Genomic DNA, 14,275 nt, shown 5'->3' with positions numbered 1-14,275 from the left:
TCCTTTCAACAATTTTGTACTTGTATGAATAACAAGACAGCATAGATTCTGACCTTGATTAGGAAATTGAATACTGAAAAAATTAATCAATACATGAGCTGGCAATCATTTTATTACAATTTGATTTGATTATGAATGACTTGCAAGCCAAGTTATCTGTATCAACATAATCAACATTCAATGACAAAAATCATTTACTGCAAAACATGTGACAGCATTCATTCTCTCATCTGTCATGATGATCAAGAGGAGAATGAATACGGTTCAATATACCTCACTAAATCTACAATCTTCAGTTTCCATGGCAACAAAGTTTCGTCATAAACCGAGCATGGGATTAAATCCCAACAGGTGGCGGCTTGCTGTTGTCTGCGGCGCAAACAAACAACTCATGAATGCCTGTTTTTTGCTCTGTATTGAACTCTTGTGAAAGTCATCAGTTTAGACCTGGTAAGATGCAACTTTTCTGCCCAAAATTTGTTTTTCAACAAAACTTTTTGACACCTGTCTGATATGAGAATTGGGGTGTGAAGACTCGACTTGTTTTTTGCCCTTGTCTAGGGTACAGGGTTGACATGCTTTTGCTCATGTGTGTCAGGAGAATCACAAAAGGATTTGTATGACACATGGGTGTGTTTCACAAAGATCCTGAGTTAAACTTAACTCTAAGTTGGACTTTAAATTTATGGAGAGCCATTTGTAGCCTTAAAATAAAAATACATTAAAAAGCGAAAAATCAAATATTTTAGACTTTTTATAAATTTCATATCAAGAACATGAAATCTCCTTGATAATAGAAAATATGAATGATTTGAATCAACATTTTATGCCTTTTAAAATAACTTTTACAAAATATTTTCATAGAAACACAAACTCTTGCAATCCAAGTCCTAAGGCTAACCCTGCATCTTTAAAAAGAAAAATAAAGCCCCAACAAACTGTTGCTTGATCACATTTCTGATCAGCTGATCAGCATATGTAATCATGAATGTTCTGATCCTTGGAATTACATGCATCTGTAGAGAAAAAACCTTGATCCTTCTGAAAAATACATTTGCAGCAGGTTACAATATAATCATTTGGATTACTGACATGCACACTGTAGTCACGACATGTACCTGTAATACATCTTTTATCCAATCCTTTGAGCATACACATGTATGATTCACATAGCTCAGATTATTAGGTGTAAATCTCCTTTGATACAAACAAACCTCTTGTCATAACCAGAAATCAAGACTACCTGGAGTGAGATTGGGAGACAGGTGTATCAACTTTCGGTGCCTGGGTAATCCTTAAAAATGTCTTCTTCAGACAGAGTGCACAGAGTTCACCAGTACTTCTTGAATAATCACTTCTTTCTTTCTTTCTTTCTTTCTTTCTTTTATTTCTTTCCTTCTTTCTTTCTTTCTTTCTTTCTTTCTTTCTTTCTTTCTTTCTTTCTTTCTTTCTTTCTTTCTTTCTTTCTTTCTTTCTCTTGCTCTCTATTTCTCCTTTATTTCCAAAAAAGTTTTCTCCGTCTCTCTCACAATCACATTTACACGCACTCCTTCTATTCCCTATCTTTGTCTCTCTCTCCATAATGAAAATTGATAGTCATGAGATTTAGGGCGATGTTTCAAAGAACTTGTTATTAAAGAGAAGGTTGAGTTCTGGGGAGAGGTGAACAATAATTTGTTCCCTTGAAAGCATGGCTCTTCAAATGCCTTCATATTCTAAATATGACAAGTATCAGCTTGGAAGTGAGGTCCGATTTTTATGCCATATGTTTTTGTAGTCTCGTATACATCTTGTGTACAGTGCTTGTTACTTTACCAAGACTGGGCCAATCTTTATTTTATTTTGATGATTCCAGAACCTTGCAGTACACACCAATACATATATGCTACATGATCAACTTTTTTCTGATCAATTCCACATCGTTTCTTTCACAATGCAATTGCATGACCAGAACTCAACTTTATCTTTAATAACAAATGCTAAATTTCGGTGACAAAATTTGCTCTGAGCCAATCAAATGCCATGATTTCCGTAGCTTATAACAGATATTTTATAACAATTATTAATTTGTTCTTGATGAAAAGTTTTATGAAAAAGGGCCCTGGTCTGATGATCACACACTTACTTGTAGGGCGGTTTCTTACACGAATTTCCCAAACAGACAGTTCTCATAACACCATCATCTACTGGTAATTAAAGAATAGAATAAAAGAAACAAAAGAATAGAATACAAACCTGTCTTAGACTGGACATGAAGCGGAGGAAGGGGACTCGCCGAGCATGGCGGGAAGACATAGAGTGGCCGATTGGTGAAGTAGAGGGCCATAAAGCGAGCCAGGCTTTGTACTGCCCTCTGTTGGCAAGAGTTGGCTAGGTAAGGCACATAAATTGGAGTTGAAGTTGGCGATGCAGGGGGCAGTTTCTGTGTGGATAGAACAAAGATTTTCAAAATACAGAGGTAAATGTTTAGAGGTACAAAAATGGGCTTCAGAAAAAAAAACCTCAAGGTTTTTAAGGACCGACTGAAGAAATCTGGAATCGATATTTTATTTTTATTTATTAAAGACACCATTTGGGTGCTTAGCTGATACAGGTTTGTCAATCACCAGGATTAGTCGATTCTGTTTTATGACCAACAGGCATTATGTAATGCTCTGCATTTTCCAGCAATCGCCCCTTATGGAAAAGTCAATATCTTATATTTTCCTCACCCAAAGACTCTTCAAGAGATTGGGGGATAATTCTTGATGCGTCTAATTTGCGTCTTCATCAGCCCGCAGTTTCAATTAGCAGGCTATACATGATCGAGAAAATAACCCGGGAAGTCTTAGTCTTGTTTCCAAAATTGCCTGCTATTTGGGAAATAGCGGGCTAATTTGCGCTTGTCTGAGCTAGTTTGTGATGAGCTTATTGGTCTGGTGAAGAGTGAAGACGCAATTTCAAGCTTCTGGAAAATATCAGAGTCTGAAAGTAGCGGGTTATTTTGCAACTTAGGTTATATGAAGACAGGCCTATTCTGAAATGTTAATTGAAAGCTGATATCAAATTGGAATATTTTCATACAGTAACACTAAAAAATTAATACATGTTATTGTTAATACCTTCATTATCAAAATCCTAATTATTTCAGATAATAATTGATTTGAAAGCAGCATCAACTGATATGTAGCACATGAACAGAGTATGTGCCACACTTATTTAATTATAGAATCAATTTACCTGTTTCGATCTCTTTTCAATAATCACCAATTTATTTATTTTTTGCATCAAGATATTAATAGACCTATTTGTGAAATCCAATACTAGAAATTAAGTTGGTAGTTCTAAAAAGGTAAGTTTCATGTCATATGATATAGCAAATTCTTTGTACTTTTATTGTTATAAATATAATCCACCAGCTTGCCGATACTATTTATTAATATAATCACAGTCCAAAGCAATAATTGACAGAGCTTGACTACTATGGTGCTATTCAATACATAGGGGATTATATTTTAATCCCCAGATTAACTAATCAACCCTCCCACACCCTCGGATTGATCCAAAGTAATTCTCTGTACGCGTGCTTCGAATGAGGTACGTGTTATATTCTCTGCGACAATCTGGTGAATGAAATGACATTCAAATGACCAGAATTTCTTGATTTAATCAAATTTGCTTTCTTTAATTTCACCATTTCTAAATCCTTTTTCATAGAATGAACCTTTAAATTTCCATATGAAATGCTTGCTAATATTCATTAATCATAAAAACTGATCATAATTTGCTTGTTTCAATAGAGTGGCCCACATTTATCTAGAATATTAGGTTAAATGGTTTAATAAGTGAAATATTCATTAGTTCATAAAACTCTCTTATTTTTCCACATTTTTAGCAAATTGTTTTAAAGGAAGCCCTGATACTGTCTCTGTATATCTGATGTCAAATAACTATTAAAAGAGCAGCTGTATGATTTACGATCAAAAGAACATTATGTTCTACGATCGAAACAACATTATGTTCTGTGCTTGAAATTTATTGACACACACTCCAGTCCATTGACTAAAACAAATTTAGTTTGATTTTGTTATAATACTCACAAATTAATAACCTGTGGTTAATAACATATTCATCACTAATCTCCTGCTTTATACATGTGCATGTACAATATCAAACATGAGTGCTTTTTTCAAAGTTTCAATTAAGCAGATATTAAAAATAAGGATAAGGTTTCTTTCTTGTACAACTCACTTGAACAGAAGTAATTAATTATCTTGGCTTCTTCAGAAGTCCATGTGTCTATCCTTTCTTTGAATTCAATTCATTTTTTAAATAAAACATTTGTAAGGAGTAACGTAGTAACAAGTAATCTGTATCTAATACACTGACACATGATACGCGCACAGTTTTAGGAGCGGCTACTATTCAAGAGTTATGGCATGCGTTCAAAGTAGTGTGCATTACAACTCTTATCAGGTATCATTAAATATAGTAGAGTGACCTACAGGAAAGGCTAAATTCATTGGTATATATATATATATATATATATATATATATATATATATATATATATATATATACCTGAAACAGCAGTCCTTGGTAATCTGTGCTCTTCCACGCTAACACCCTTCCTTTCTAAGATTTCATGCTATCTCAATTACTTAGTGCATTGCCACCACGATATATAAACTGAAATTCTATTTTCAGAATAGGCAAATCGCCATTCGCCAAAACGTGCTTTCCTCTCGTTCTCATGTCTCTATATATACTCAGTGTTTCGAATTTGAGCTTCAAAATCAAATATTACTTCTACAAACAACAAGATATTGCAGTTTAAATAAACTTGCAGTAACGACTTGATTTGATTACTTGACACACTTGTATACAAGCTCGCATAGAGTTTGTCCCACATAGAACCCAAGTATGACTTGGGTGTTGTATGTAGGGTCCCATGTTATCCTTTATTATCTTCATATTCCCTATACCATTCACATACAGAATGCCAGGGAAAAAAATGACATTGAATTTTTATAAATACTAGCTATACATATTCTAAGTGACCTCCACTTTCCAATGCATTTAAAATCCATTGACAAAATATTTGTAGAAAACAAAAATATGATTTTCAACCTCTGGTCACAAATTTCCACTGCCTATTTCACATGTGTCACACATTTTCTATCACAGAAAAAAAAAGATAAAAGACGATCTAGTTTGTCTGTTTTACATATCGTGTAGGTAGGTAATCACTTATATTATTTGGTCGTTGTCGACAACAGAAAACAAGTATTTAGTAAAATTATTCCTATCATCACTTGCAGTGTTTTGTAAAAAATAAAAAAAATAGATGAAAAGGATAATCTCATGAAAAGGTCGACAAACTGGTATGTGTTGCCTTCAACCCTATATAAAAACAAGATCAATCCTTCACAATGAATCACAGTTCTTAATTCATTTTAATATCATAAACTCCTTTTTGGCATAAAAGGAAATAATTATCCCCACAAAAATCACAACCAAGGGCATGTTTTGAATGCAATAATTCTTTAATTACTTTCTAATTCCCGCAGGCTCTTTAACATTTTGTACGCTCATGAAAACTAAAAAATGAGCTGAGGTTTTAGAGTTGGAGCATGGATCAGATTACAGGGTATTAACTTTTCTGTTAATCCCCAAATGAAATGAAAAACTTGTTTACTTGCTTTCGGCCTTATAGATCATGCCAAATTGAACCCTAATATCTTTCTTAATTAACTATAGGCCTGCTGACACGTACTGAATTATGGACCCTCTGATCTGAATCAATCTGCATACGTGTGATTTTACTCAAATGAAAAAATGAAATCACGAATGCATTTGCACATACATGTACAACAGTAATTGGAATGTGCCTGCCGTAAAATTATTTTAAAAGTAGTACTGAAAACAATGATCATTTACGAAATAAATAATTGCTTTTCTTTGAAAGATATTGCATTGCACAAGGGCAAAATAATAAACATGTAGAAGTAAAGGAAAATTAACATTTTTTGTTGAATGAAGGATGGGAGGAAGTTAGAATGGGAGTAACCATGCAATCAATATGTTAAAATGAAGAAGAAGAAAGAGGGAAGGAAAGGTACATATCAATCTACATGAATAGAAACGTACATTGAATGGGCATACGATTTAGAAATAAGTTTTGAATAAAAGAATTTCATATCAAATTGTAGAATGGTCAAGAAGCAAATGGATGGTTAAAATGTTATGGTGTCATGTGACACATGAACATGTGATAAATTGATGTGTCATGTGACTCATGTGTGGTGAGATGATACTCTCTAGCCCAGGACTGTACATAAGTATACCGCTCAGCTCATGATGAACTACTCCTAACAGAATTTTTTTTTTAAATAAATAAAATCATTTCATACTCTCACCCTAAAACATGAAATGTGTCAAGGACCTGTGATAAAAGATCACACTGGAACCATTCCAAAAATGTGTTTGTTTCGGTAGTTAAAAAGTAAACAACATATTGTTGGGCAATATACACTGTATATCCATGGATGATAATCCTTTTACTATTACTTACAAAATAGAAAATTTAAGTCAATATTTATTTTCAGTTACTGACCTAATAGAAAGTGTATTTACAGAGGTGTCAGAAATAATTACATCTAAATCTTCTATTAAAACATATAAGTACATTTAGTTTAAAAAATGTAATTTGATATGAATTTCTCTGCTTAAAACACACTAGATGAATAGATTAAAAAATTATATTTCCTTACAGCACTGATATAACTTTTGTTGGGGTGGAAACCAAGACTGTTAATTTGGGTAAAAAAGGGAAAAAATGTGTGTTACATGTTTAATCCCTAATTAAGATTTCCAATGACATGAATGGCGTGAGATACATTTACCTCAAAAAACCCTAAAAACCAATTTTGTGATGGAAAGGATGAAACAATAAAGGAACTCTAAATTAATATATGGTTGAATGGCCTAAAAGAACAGGAAAAAAAGGAGGGTGAAGCCAGTGAAAGTTCACATCGACCTTGTGACTCACAACATGTTAAGTCATTACAGGTTTGTTTTTCAGGGAATACTTCAAACAGAACATGAGTGAAAAACATCATCTGTTGTATAAACTTTCCCTCCTGTCTCAAAAAGTAATGACATGGCTTCTGGGTAAGGGCGTATTAAAAGTGGGAGTGGGATGAGGGAGAAAGAGAGAGAGAGTTAAATAGAAAAAGATGTGGGAGAGAAAGAACTGCATTAGAGAGAAAAATAGGAGGAAAGTGAGGGGAGGAGAGAAGTGTAAGAGAGGGAAAGAGATAGACATACACATAGACAGACAGAGAGACGAACAAACAAACAAACAGACATAGACAGAAATACAGAATGGAAGAAAGTGGGAAGCTGAGGAGAGGGTGCTATGGATAGGAAGACAAAAAGGGAGGGAGAAAAAAGGATGAGAGAAACAAATGGAGGGGAAAAGAGACGAAGAGAGGAAAAAGGAAACAGGGGGGAGAAATGAGAGAGGGGAAGATAAAGAGAGAGAGAGAGAGACAGAGAGAGAGAGAGAAGAAAGAGAGGAAAACATGTAAATAAGATCGTCAGAGTGAGAAACAGAACAGGAGGGGTAGAGAAAATGTAGGAAGGAAACTCAGACGAGGAGAGAAAGTAAAAAAAAGGGAGAGTGGGAGGGGGAAAGAGCGTGCAAGAGAGAGAAAAACAATAATCCCAATGGAAATTGACTCATGGTGATCAGGTGGTTTATGTAAACGTATTGCCACATTGCCAAGCAACTTCTTTAAACATTTCTAAATGAACATGTGACAAATAAATCATAATCTTGGTAAATATGAAAGGCATACAACATTAATTTCCTTGAATAAATGGATCCTCCTGCATAGACAGCTAATCTACATAGTATACCATGTATGAAATAAGTATACATAAATGACAGAGAAGAAAATTTTTACTGGAAAAGTCAAATTGCTGCAAGGTACAAACCTGCATATCTTTACGTGGTAGATCCGGCAGTCTCCTGCCCGGCCTTCTCTCAGGGGCCATCACACTCCCTACATTCTGGCATGTGATGAGCAAGTCCGCAAGCTCCAGCGCCCTCTGGAGGTCACCTTCCACCAGGTGGGTATAGAGTATTCCAAGCAACGAGGCTTCAATGATCTGATCTCGAAGTGACGTCTCCTCTGCCTCTGCATCACCTGAAGCTGTGGTCTCATCCTGTAGCTTGGTGTCCTCTGGAAGATGGCTGGACGATGTAGAGGGGTGGTGGGTGCCGGTGCCAGATGTTCCTTTTTTACGGGACTGGTGGGGTCGAGGGTCGGCGATGGCCAGGTGCCACAAACGCACTGCTTTGGCTGGAAGATTCTTGATATAGCATTCGCATCCTACATTTCGAATTGATTAGTAAAGATATATAAAGAACATTGAAAATATTATAATAATAATAAGTTTTATAATCAAGTTTCTTTTTCTTTCAGTACATTGGTATCGTGTCTCGTGTTTTACACATGTTTTCTTAATTTCCCAATACTGAACCTAATTGCATTTGTATCATGTAAATCAGTTTATTTACATGATTTCTTCATCTCAAATCACAATCACAAGATTGCTGAACTACCCCCTCTGTAAGTACATGTTTTTGAGGAACAGCAATGAAAGCATACATGGTTGCAACATGCCTCTTTTTTATATTCTGAAATGGAACAAACAAAAATTTGAAAAATGATTTACATCACCATACAATAAATACTATATCTATTCCTCCATGTATATGTATCTGAATTTACATAAAGCAATCTTTGTTGAGTACAAGTTAAAGGTACTATGTCCCATTTGCAGGCCAAAAAAATGAAAAAGTTAAATTCCAACTGCATTTGAAAGATAATACTAATTTAGAACTTCCCTAAAAAAGGTGGGGCTTGAAAATGTCTTCAAGTGGGAAAATAATGACTATTAGTTGTCAAATCGACTTTAGGGCTATAGAGCCCAAAAGTAATAGTCTTGATTTTCAGACAATTGTATCGAATGGTCATACGTTTTATGCTGCGCAAAGATTCAATCAGATTAATCTTGGCCATCACAAGAAGTGGGTTATTGATGTAGACAAATGCTCATGTACGCTTTACAACTCTTTTCATGTATGTTATTACCAAAGAAGAAAAAAGCCAGTCAGTCACTCAATAGTGTCTGACAGTGAAGTCTAGCAAGTAAACGGGTTTCCTTGCATAATTTGAATATGAGGACACTGCTAACGTTTAAATTTCACAGATAGGACATACATGACATATTCATAATTCCTGCAAAGTTCTACAGCATTTGAGGTTGGCTGCAAAAGGGACATAGTACCTTTAAAGGTGTTTTTATCCCTTGTCTTTACACCAAGGTGACAGGGTTGCATTATATTTTCATCTTATTGTGACACTTGACACAGGCATGTAATTTCAAGAATCATCATCTAAAAAGAAGAAAATATAACGAATGTCATCTTCATTTATCTCACAGCTCATCTTAATTGGCATATATTTCAGCGTTGTATTGGCTATCACTACGTTGTTAGATCCCATCATCTTGATAATGGGGGATGGAAGTCTCAATTACAGCTAGCTATCTGGAAATCTTATACCCACCAAGGACTCAAGAGCATATCTTGAGGATGCTTAGTATTCCGTGAAGAATGCAAAGAATCTGACTTCCTTGGGGAATTATCAAGTATTGTCTGTTGTAAACGATTCTACAAGATATTAGTTTTCTGAAATATGATTCTTTCTGTATGGTTCAAGATTACACCGCTTTCCTGTAAAAGTGTCTTTGTCTTATTGTAGGATCAGTGAGTATTCGGTGTTAAACTCCACCGTTCGGAATGTGAGAAGATATCTAGAAGAAAGCCTATCTCTCGATCTAAACATTTTTTTTTTTAAATAGCAATCACAGCACTGGAAAGTGTGGACCCCCCCCAAAAAAAAGAAAAAAAGAAAAAAGAAAAAAAAGAAGAAGATAAATACGTTTGAAACAGCATATTGAATTCCATAGTATGCTCTCCTGTTTCTTCAAACACAAGTACATTCAATAAATTGATTATCATCATCAAGCGCCAGATCTGTTACAGACAACGGCGGTCATTGCCCTCTATTTCTGTCCATTACCTGCTATTCTTAAAAACTTGGGGGTGTTTCACAAAGATCTCATAAGTCGAACTATACTCTTGGACTGGCCAGTTGGACTTAAACATCATGGAGAGCCATTGGTAGCCTTAAAATAAAATCTTTCAAAAGCAAATTTCAATCATTTTAGACTTTTCTTAAATTCCACAACAAGAACATGAAATCTCCTTGATAATAGAAAACGTGAATGATTTGAATCAACATTTTATGCCTTCTAAAGGTAAAGACCAGTATTGGAAACGCCCCAATTTCAAAAAATGAAATGGAAGCTCTTATTACCAATCATGTGAAAGAATATGTTTTGACTAATACGTGATAACAATTTTCCCGGGAAACCGCCTACTAATTGATATATTTGGTAAATTAGTTTATCTATTGGTGTGTGAGAGATAAACGCATATTTCGCGCACTCTTCCAAAGAGTTGGAAGATATTGTACATTTCTTTTACAATTGTGAAATCACAAGATTGCTGGAAGGAAATGGTGAAATGGATAAATGAAGGTTCTCGATTACAGATAGAGTTTAATTTAGAAAATGTAATTTTTGGTTTTGAAGACAAAAGAAACGATGCTTTAAGTTGCATGGTGACTTTGATTAAGCATCAACTATTTGTTCAAAAGCTTAATAACAAAATTCCAAATTTTAGTTCTTTGAAGAAGAAAATTATTCAATATTATGAAGACGAGAGATATATCCATTCTATATCTGGTATGCATAACAAATTTTTTACTAAATGGCAGGCACTTCAACATTTGTTTGTATGAACAATAAGGAGAGAAATGTGAAAGTATTCTGTTTTGTTTGAGTTCAGGAAAGACTTAATTTCATTGAATTGTAAAAATGTTTGTTTGACTCAATAAAATAGCCTATGGAGGGCTAAAACGTTTAAAAAAAAAAAAAATATTTTGCGCATGTGTGCATAGTCTCATATACATCTTTCTGTGTACAGTGCTTGTAACTTTACGAAGACTGGGCCAAATTTCTTATCATTTTGATGATTCCAGAACCTTGCAGTACACACCAATACTTATATGCTAGTTGATCAACCTTTTCTCAAGCTCTGTAATTGTTTGGTTTCTCCAATGGTAGGTTTGTCCAATAATGCCAAGTTTGTGCCACGGAACCTAGTCGGACATTTCGATTATATTCTTTTTATGTCATACGTCTTTATCTTTTTAAAATTTTTTTTTTTTTATAGTTTAGTCTACCTTGCTGATACCTCCTCAAAATATATACGATAGACTATCATTAATTCTGCTGCATTACCATATAGCTTACTTAGAGGTTACTGCAGATCAATCACCTGTACTGTATCTAGACTATAGTTAAGTGTAGGAGAACAGTAAAAACAGTGGGGCCATTGAAGGAGCGTTCACGTCGCGGTCCGTCAGATGAAAATCTGCGAATCCTTCAACCACACTACTCAAGTTTCTTTTAGTAACTACCACAACCAACACCATGGCTACCAATGACAATGATGACCAATTTGTTGCTGAGGCCCAGGGTCGAACTCATGGGTCCTTGTCAGGACCGGCCCTGAGTATCATCTCATCCAACATTGAAGGTCTTTCAGGCGCCAAACAAGAGCTCTTGGCTGACCTATGCATAACAACCAACTGTGACATTCTCTGCCTCCAGGAGACCCATCGCGGGCCTACACGAGTTCGCCCTCGTATCTCCGGAATGATCCTCATCGCAGAGAGACCACATGACCAATACGGAAGTGCAATCTTTGCCCGTAATGGTCTTGCTGTGGACAAATCTTACCTATCAGACATCAATAACATTGAAGTCCTTTCTATTGACCTAATGGGAATCACCGTAAGCTCCGTGTACAAGCCACCTCAAGAGCCTTTCGACCTGCCCGGCAGAGCTACTGACGGCAGGATGAATGTGGTCATTGGTGATTTCAACAGCCATAGCATTTCCTGGGGATATAGAGAAATGAACGAAGATGGTGAACTCATTGAGACATGGGCAGATGCTAACCAGCTGTCCCTCATTCATGACGCTAAGCTTCCTGCCTCTTTCAACAGTACAAGGTGGAGACGTGGCTACAACCCTGACCTGATATTTACATCTACCAGGATTGCTAACCAGTGCGAGAAAGTCATTCTCGACCCAATCCCTCACTCCCAGCACCGACCGATAGGGCTTTAGGTTAATGCAGTCATTACTCCACGAGCAGTACCCTTCCGACGTCATTTCAACCTGAGGAAGGCAAACTGGGAAAAGTTTGCTAAGGACTTTGACTCCTACATCCAGGACCTACCTGCCACCCCCCAAAACTACGACACCTTTGTAGAGTTGATGAAGAAATCGTCAAGGCGTAACATCCCCCGAGGATGTCGCACAAGCTACATTCAAGGCTTGACGGACCACTCCAAGGTGATGTATGAAGACTACATCGAACACTTCCAGATGGACCCCTTTAGTGAGGAGACACTGGAATCTGGAGAAAATCTGACCAAGGAAATTGGTGAATCTAGAAGGAGGAAGTGGCAGGAATTCATTCGATCCACTGACATGACACATAGCAGCAGGAAGGCATGGAAAACGATCCGGATACTGGGCAATGACTATACAAAGGCCCAACCAAGATCTGAAGTCACTGCTGACCAAATTGCCCATCAACTCCTATTGAATGGTCGGGGAAACCCTGACCATCACCCCAGAAGAGCCAGACTCCCTAAGGTCCCAGACGCTCTAAGCTCTCAAGATGACCCAGGCTTCACTAGACCGTTCACCATGGACGACCTGCTTGCTGCCATCAAAGCAATGAAAAACAACAAAGCTGCTGGACTTGATGACATCCTCTGCGAGCAGATCAAACAGCTTAGACCAGGCGCCCTCAACTGGCTTCTCAAAATGTTCAACGAATGTTTGGGCACCAACAACATCCCAAAGCTCTGGAGGAAATCCAAAGTTATTGCCCTATTGAAGCCTGGTAAAGACGCAGCCAGTCCAAAGAGCTACAGGCCTATCTCCCTACTGTGCCATACATATAAGCTGTTCGAGCGGCTTATCCTCAACCGCATCGCCCCATTCGTGGATGAACATCTCATTCCAGAACAAGCAGGGTTTAGGCCAGGAAAATCATGCACTGGCCAACTCCTAAACCTCACTCAGTTCATAGAGGACGGGTATGAGAGTAAGCTAATCACCGGAGCTGCTTTCGTTGATCTCTCTGCTGCCTACGACACCGTGAACCACAGAATCCTTACCAGGAAGATCTTTGAGCTAACAAAGGACGTGAGACTGACTGGACTCATCCAGACGTTGCTGTCCAATCGGCGATATTTTGTGGTTCTCAATGGGAATCGCAGCAGATGGCACAGACAGAAAAATGGCCTACCACAAGGAAGTGTGCTCGCACCGTTACTCTTTATCGTGTACACGAATGACCAACCGATCCACCCAAACACCAGGAGCTTCCTCTACGCCGATGATCTCTGCATCGCCACTCAGAACCAGTCTTTTGTGAAGTTGGAGGAGTCCCTCAGTGATGCCCTGGCCGGTCTCATCCCATACTATGCGACCAACCACCTGAGAGCTAACCCTGATAAAACTCAGATAAGCGCATTCCACCTCAAGAACAGGGATGCCAACCATCAACTAAGGATCAGCTGGTATGGGAAAAGGCTGAAGCACACTCCCAACCCAGTCTACTTAGGCGTCACACTCGATCGCTCCCTTACCTACAAGAACCACATTGCCAACACAAAGGCAAAAGTTGGAGCCCGCAACAGCATCCTCAAGAAGCTAGCCAACACCAACTGGGGGACTGATGCCAGAACAATCCGGACGACAGCCCTCGCGCTTTGCTTCTCTGCTGCGGAGTATGCATCACCAGTATGGAGTAGGTCGGCCCATGCACCCAAGATTGACCAGCTCTAAATTCATCTTGCAGAGCGATCACTGGATGCCTAAGGCCAACTAAAGTAGAAGACATCTACCTGCTCTGCGGTATTGCCCCTCCACACGTCAGAAGGTTGGTCTTGTCCCAGAAAGAAAAGGACAAACAAGAAAACAATCCACTCCACCCACTCTTCGAACAACAGCCAGTGGGCAAGCGGCTCAAATCCAGACACAGCTTTCTGCACTCGGTAGAGCCTCTTAA

The 14,275-nt window shown here is 37.5% G+C and overlaps 1 protein-coding gene across 1 annotated transcript in view; it reads right to left on the bottom strand.

Annotated features, from left to right (window-relative positions):
• The window catches only part of LOC100894098, a 49,797-nt gene that overhangs the window by 34,035 nt on the left and 1,487 nt on the right, over positions 1-14,275 (bottom strand). Inside the window, exons 2-3 of the mRNA XM_030996144.1 lie at positions 7,981-8,378; positions 2,236-2,422 (exon numbers count right to left, since the gene is read on the bottom strand). Coding sequence (XP_030852004.1) covers positions 2,236-2,422; positions 7,981-8,378 — 585 coding nt within the window. The remainder of the gene's footprint in view (positions 1-2,235; positions 2,423-7,980; positions 8,379-14,275) is intronic.

Source organism: Strongylocentrotus purpuratus, unplaced genomic scaffold (genome assembly GCF_000002235.5).
Source record: "Strongylocentrotus purpuratus isolate Spur 01 unplaced genomic scaffold, Spur_5.0 spur5_scaffold_3, whole genome shotgun sequence".
NCBI lineage: Eukaryota > Metazoa > Echinodermata > Echinoidea > Camarodonta > Strongylocentrotidae > Strongylocentrotus > Strongylocentrotus purpuratus.
Note: the sequence above shows the minus strand (reverse complement) of the source record. Positions and strands in the feature narration are given on the sequence as shown.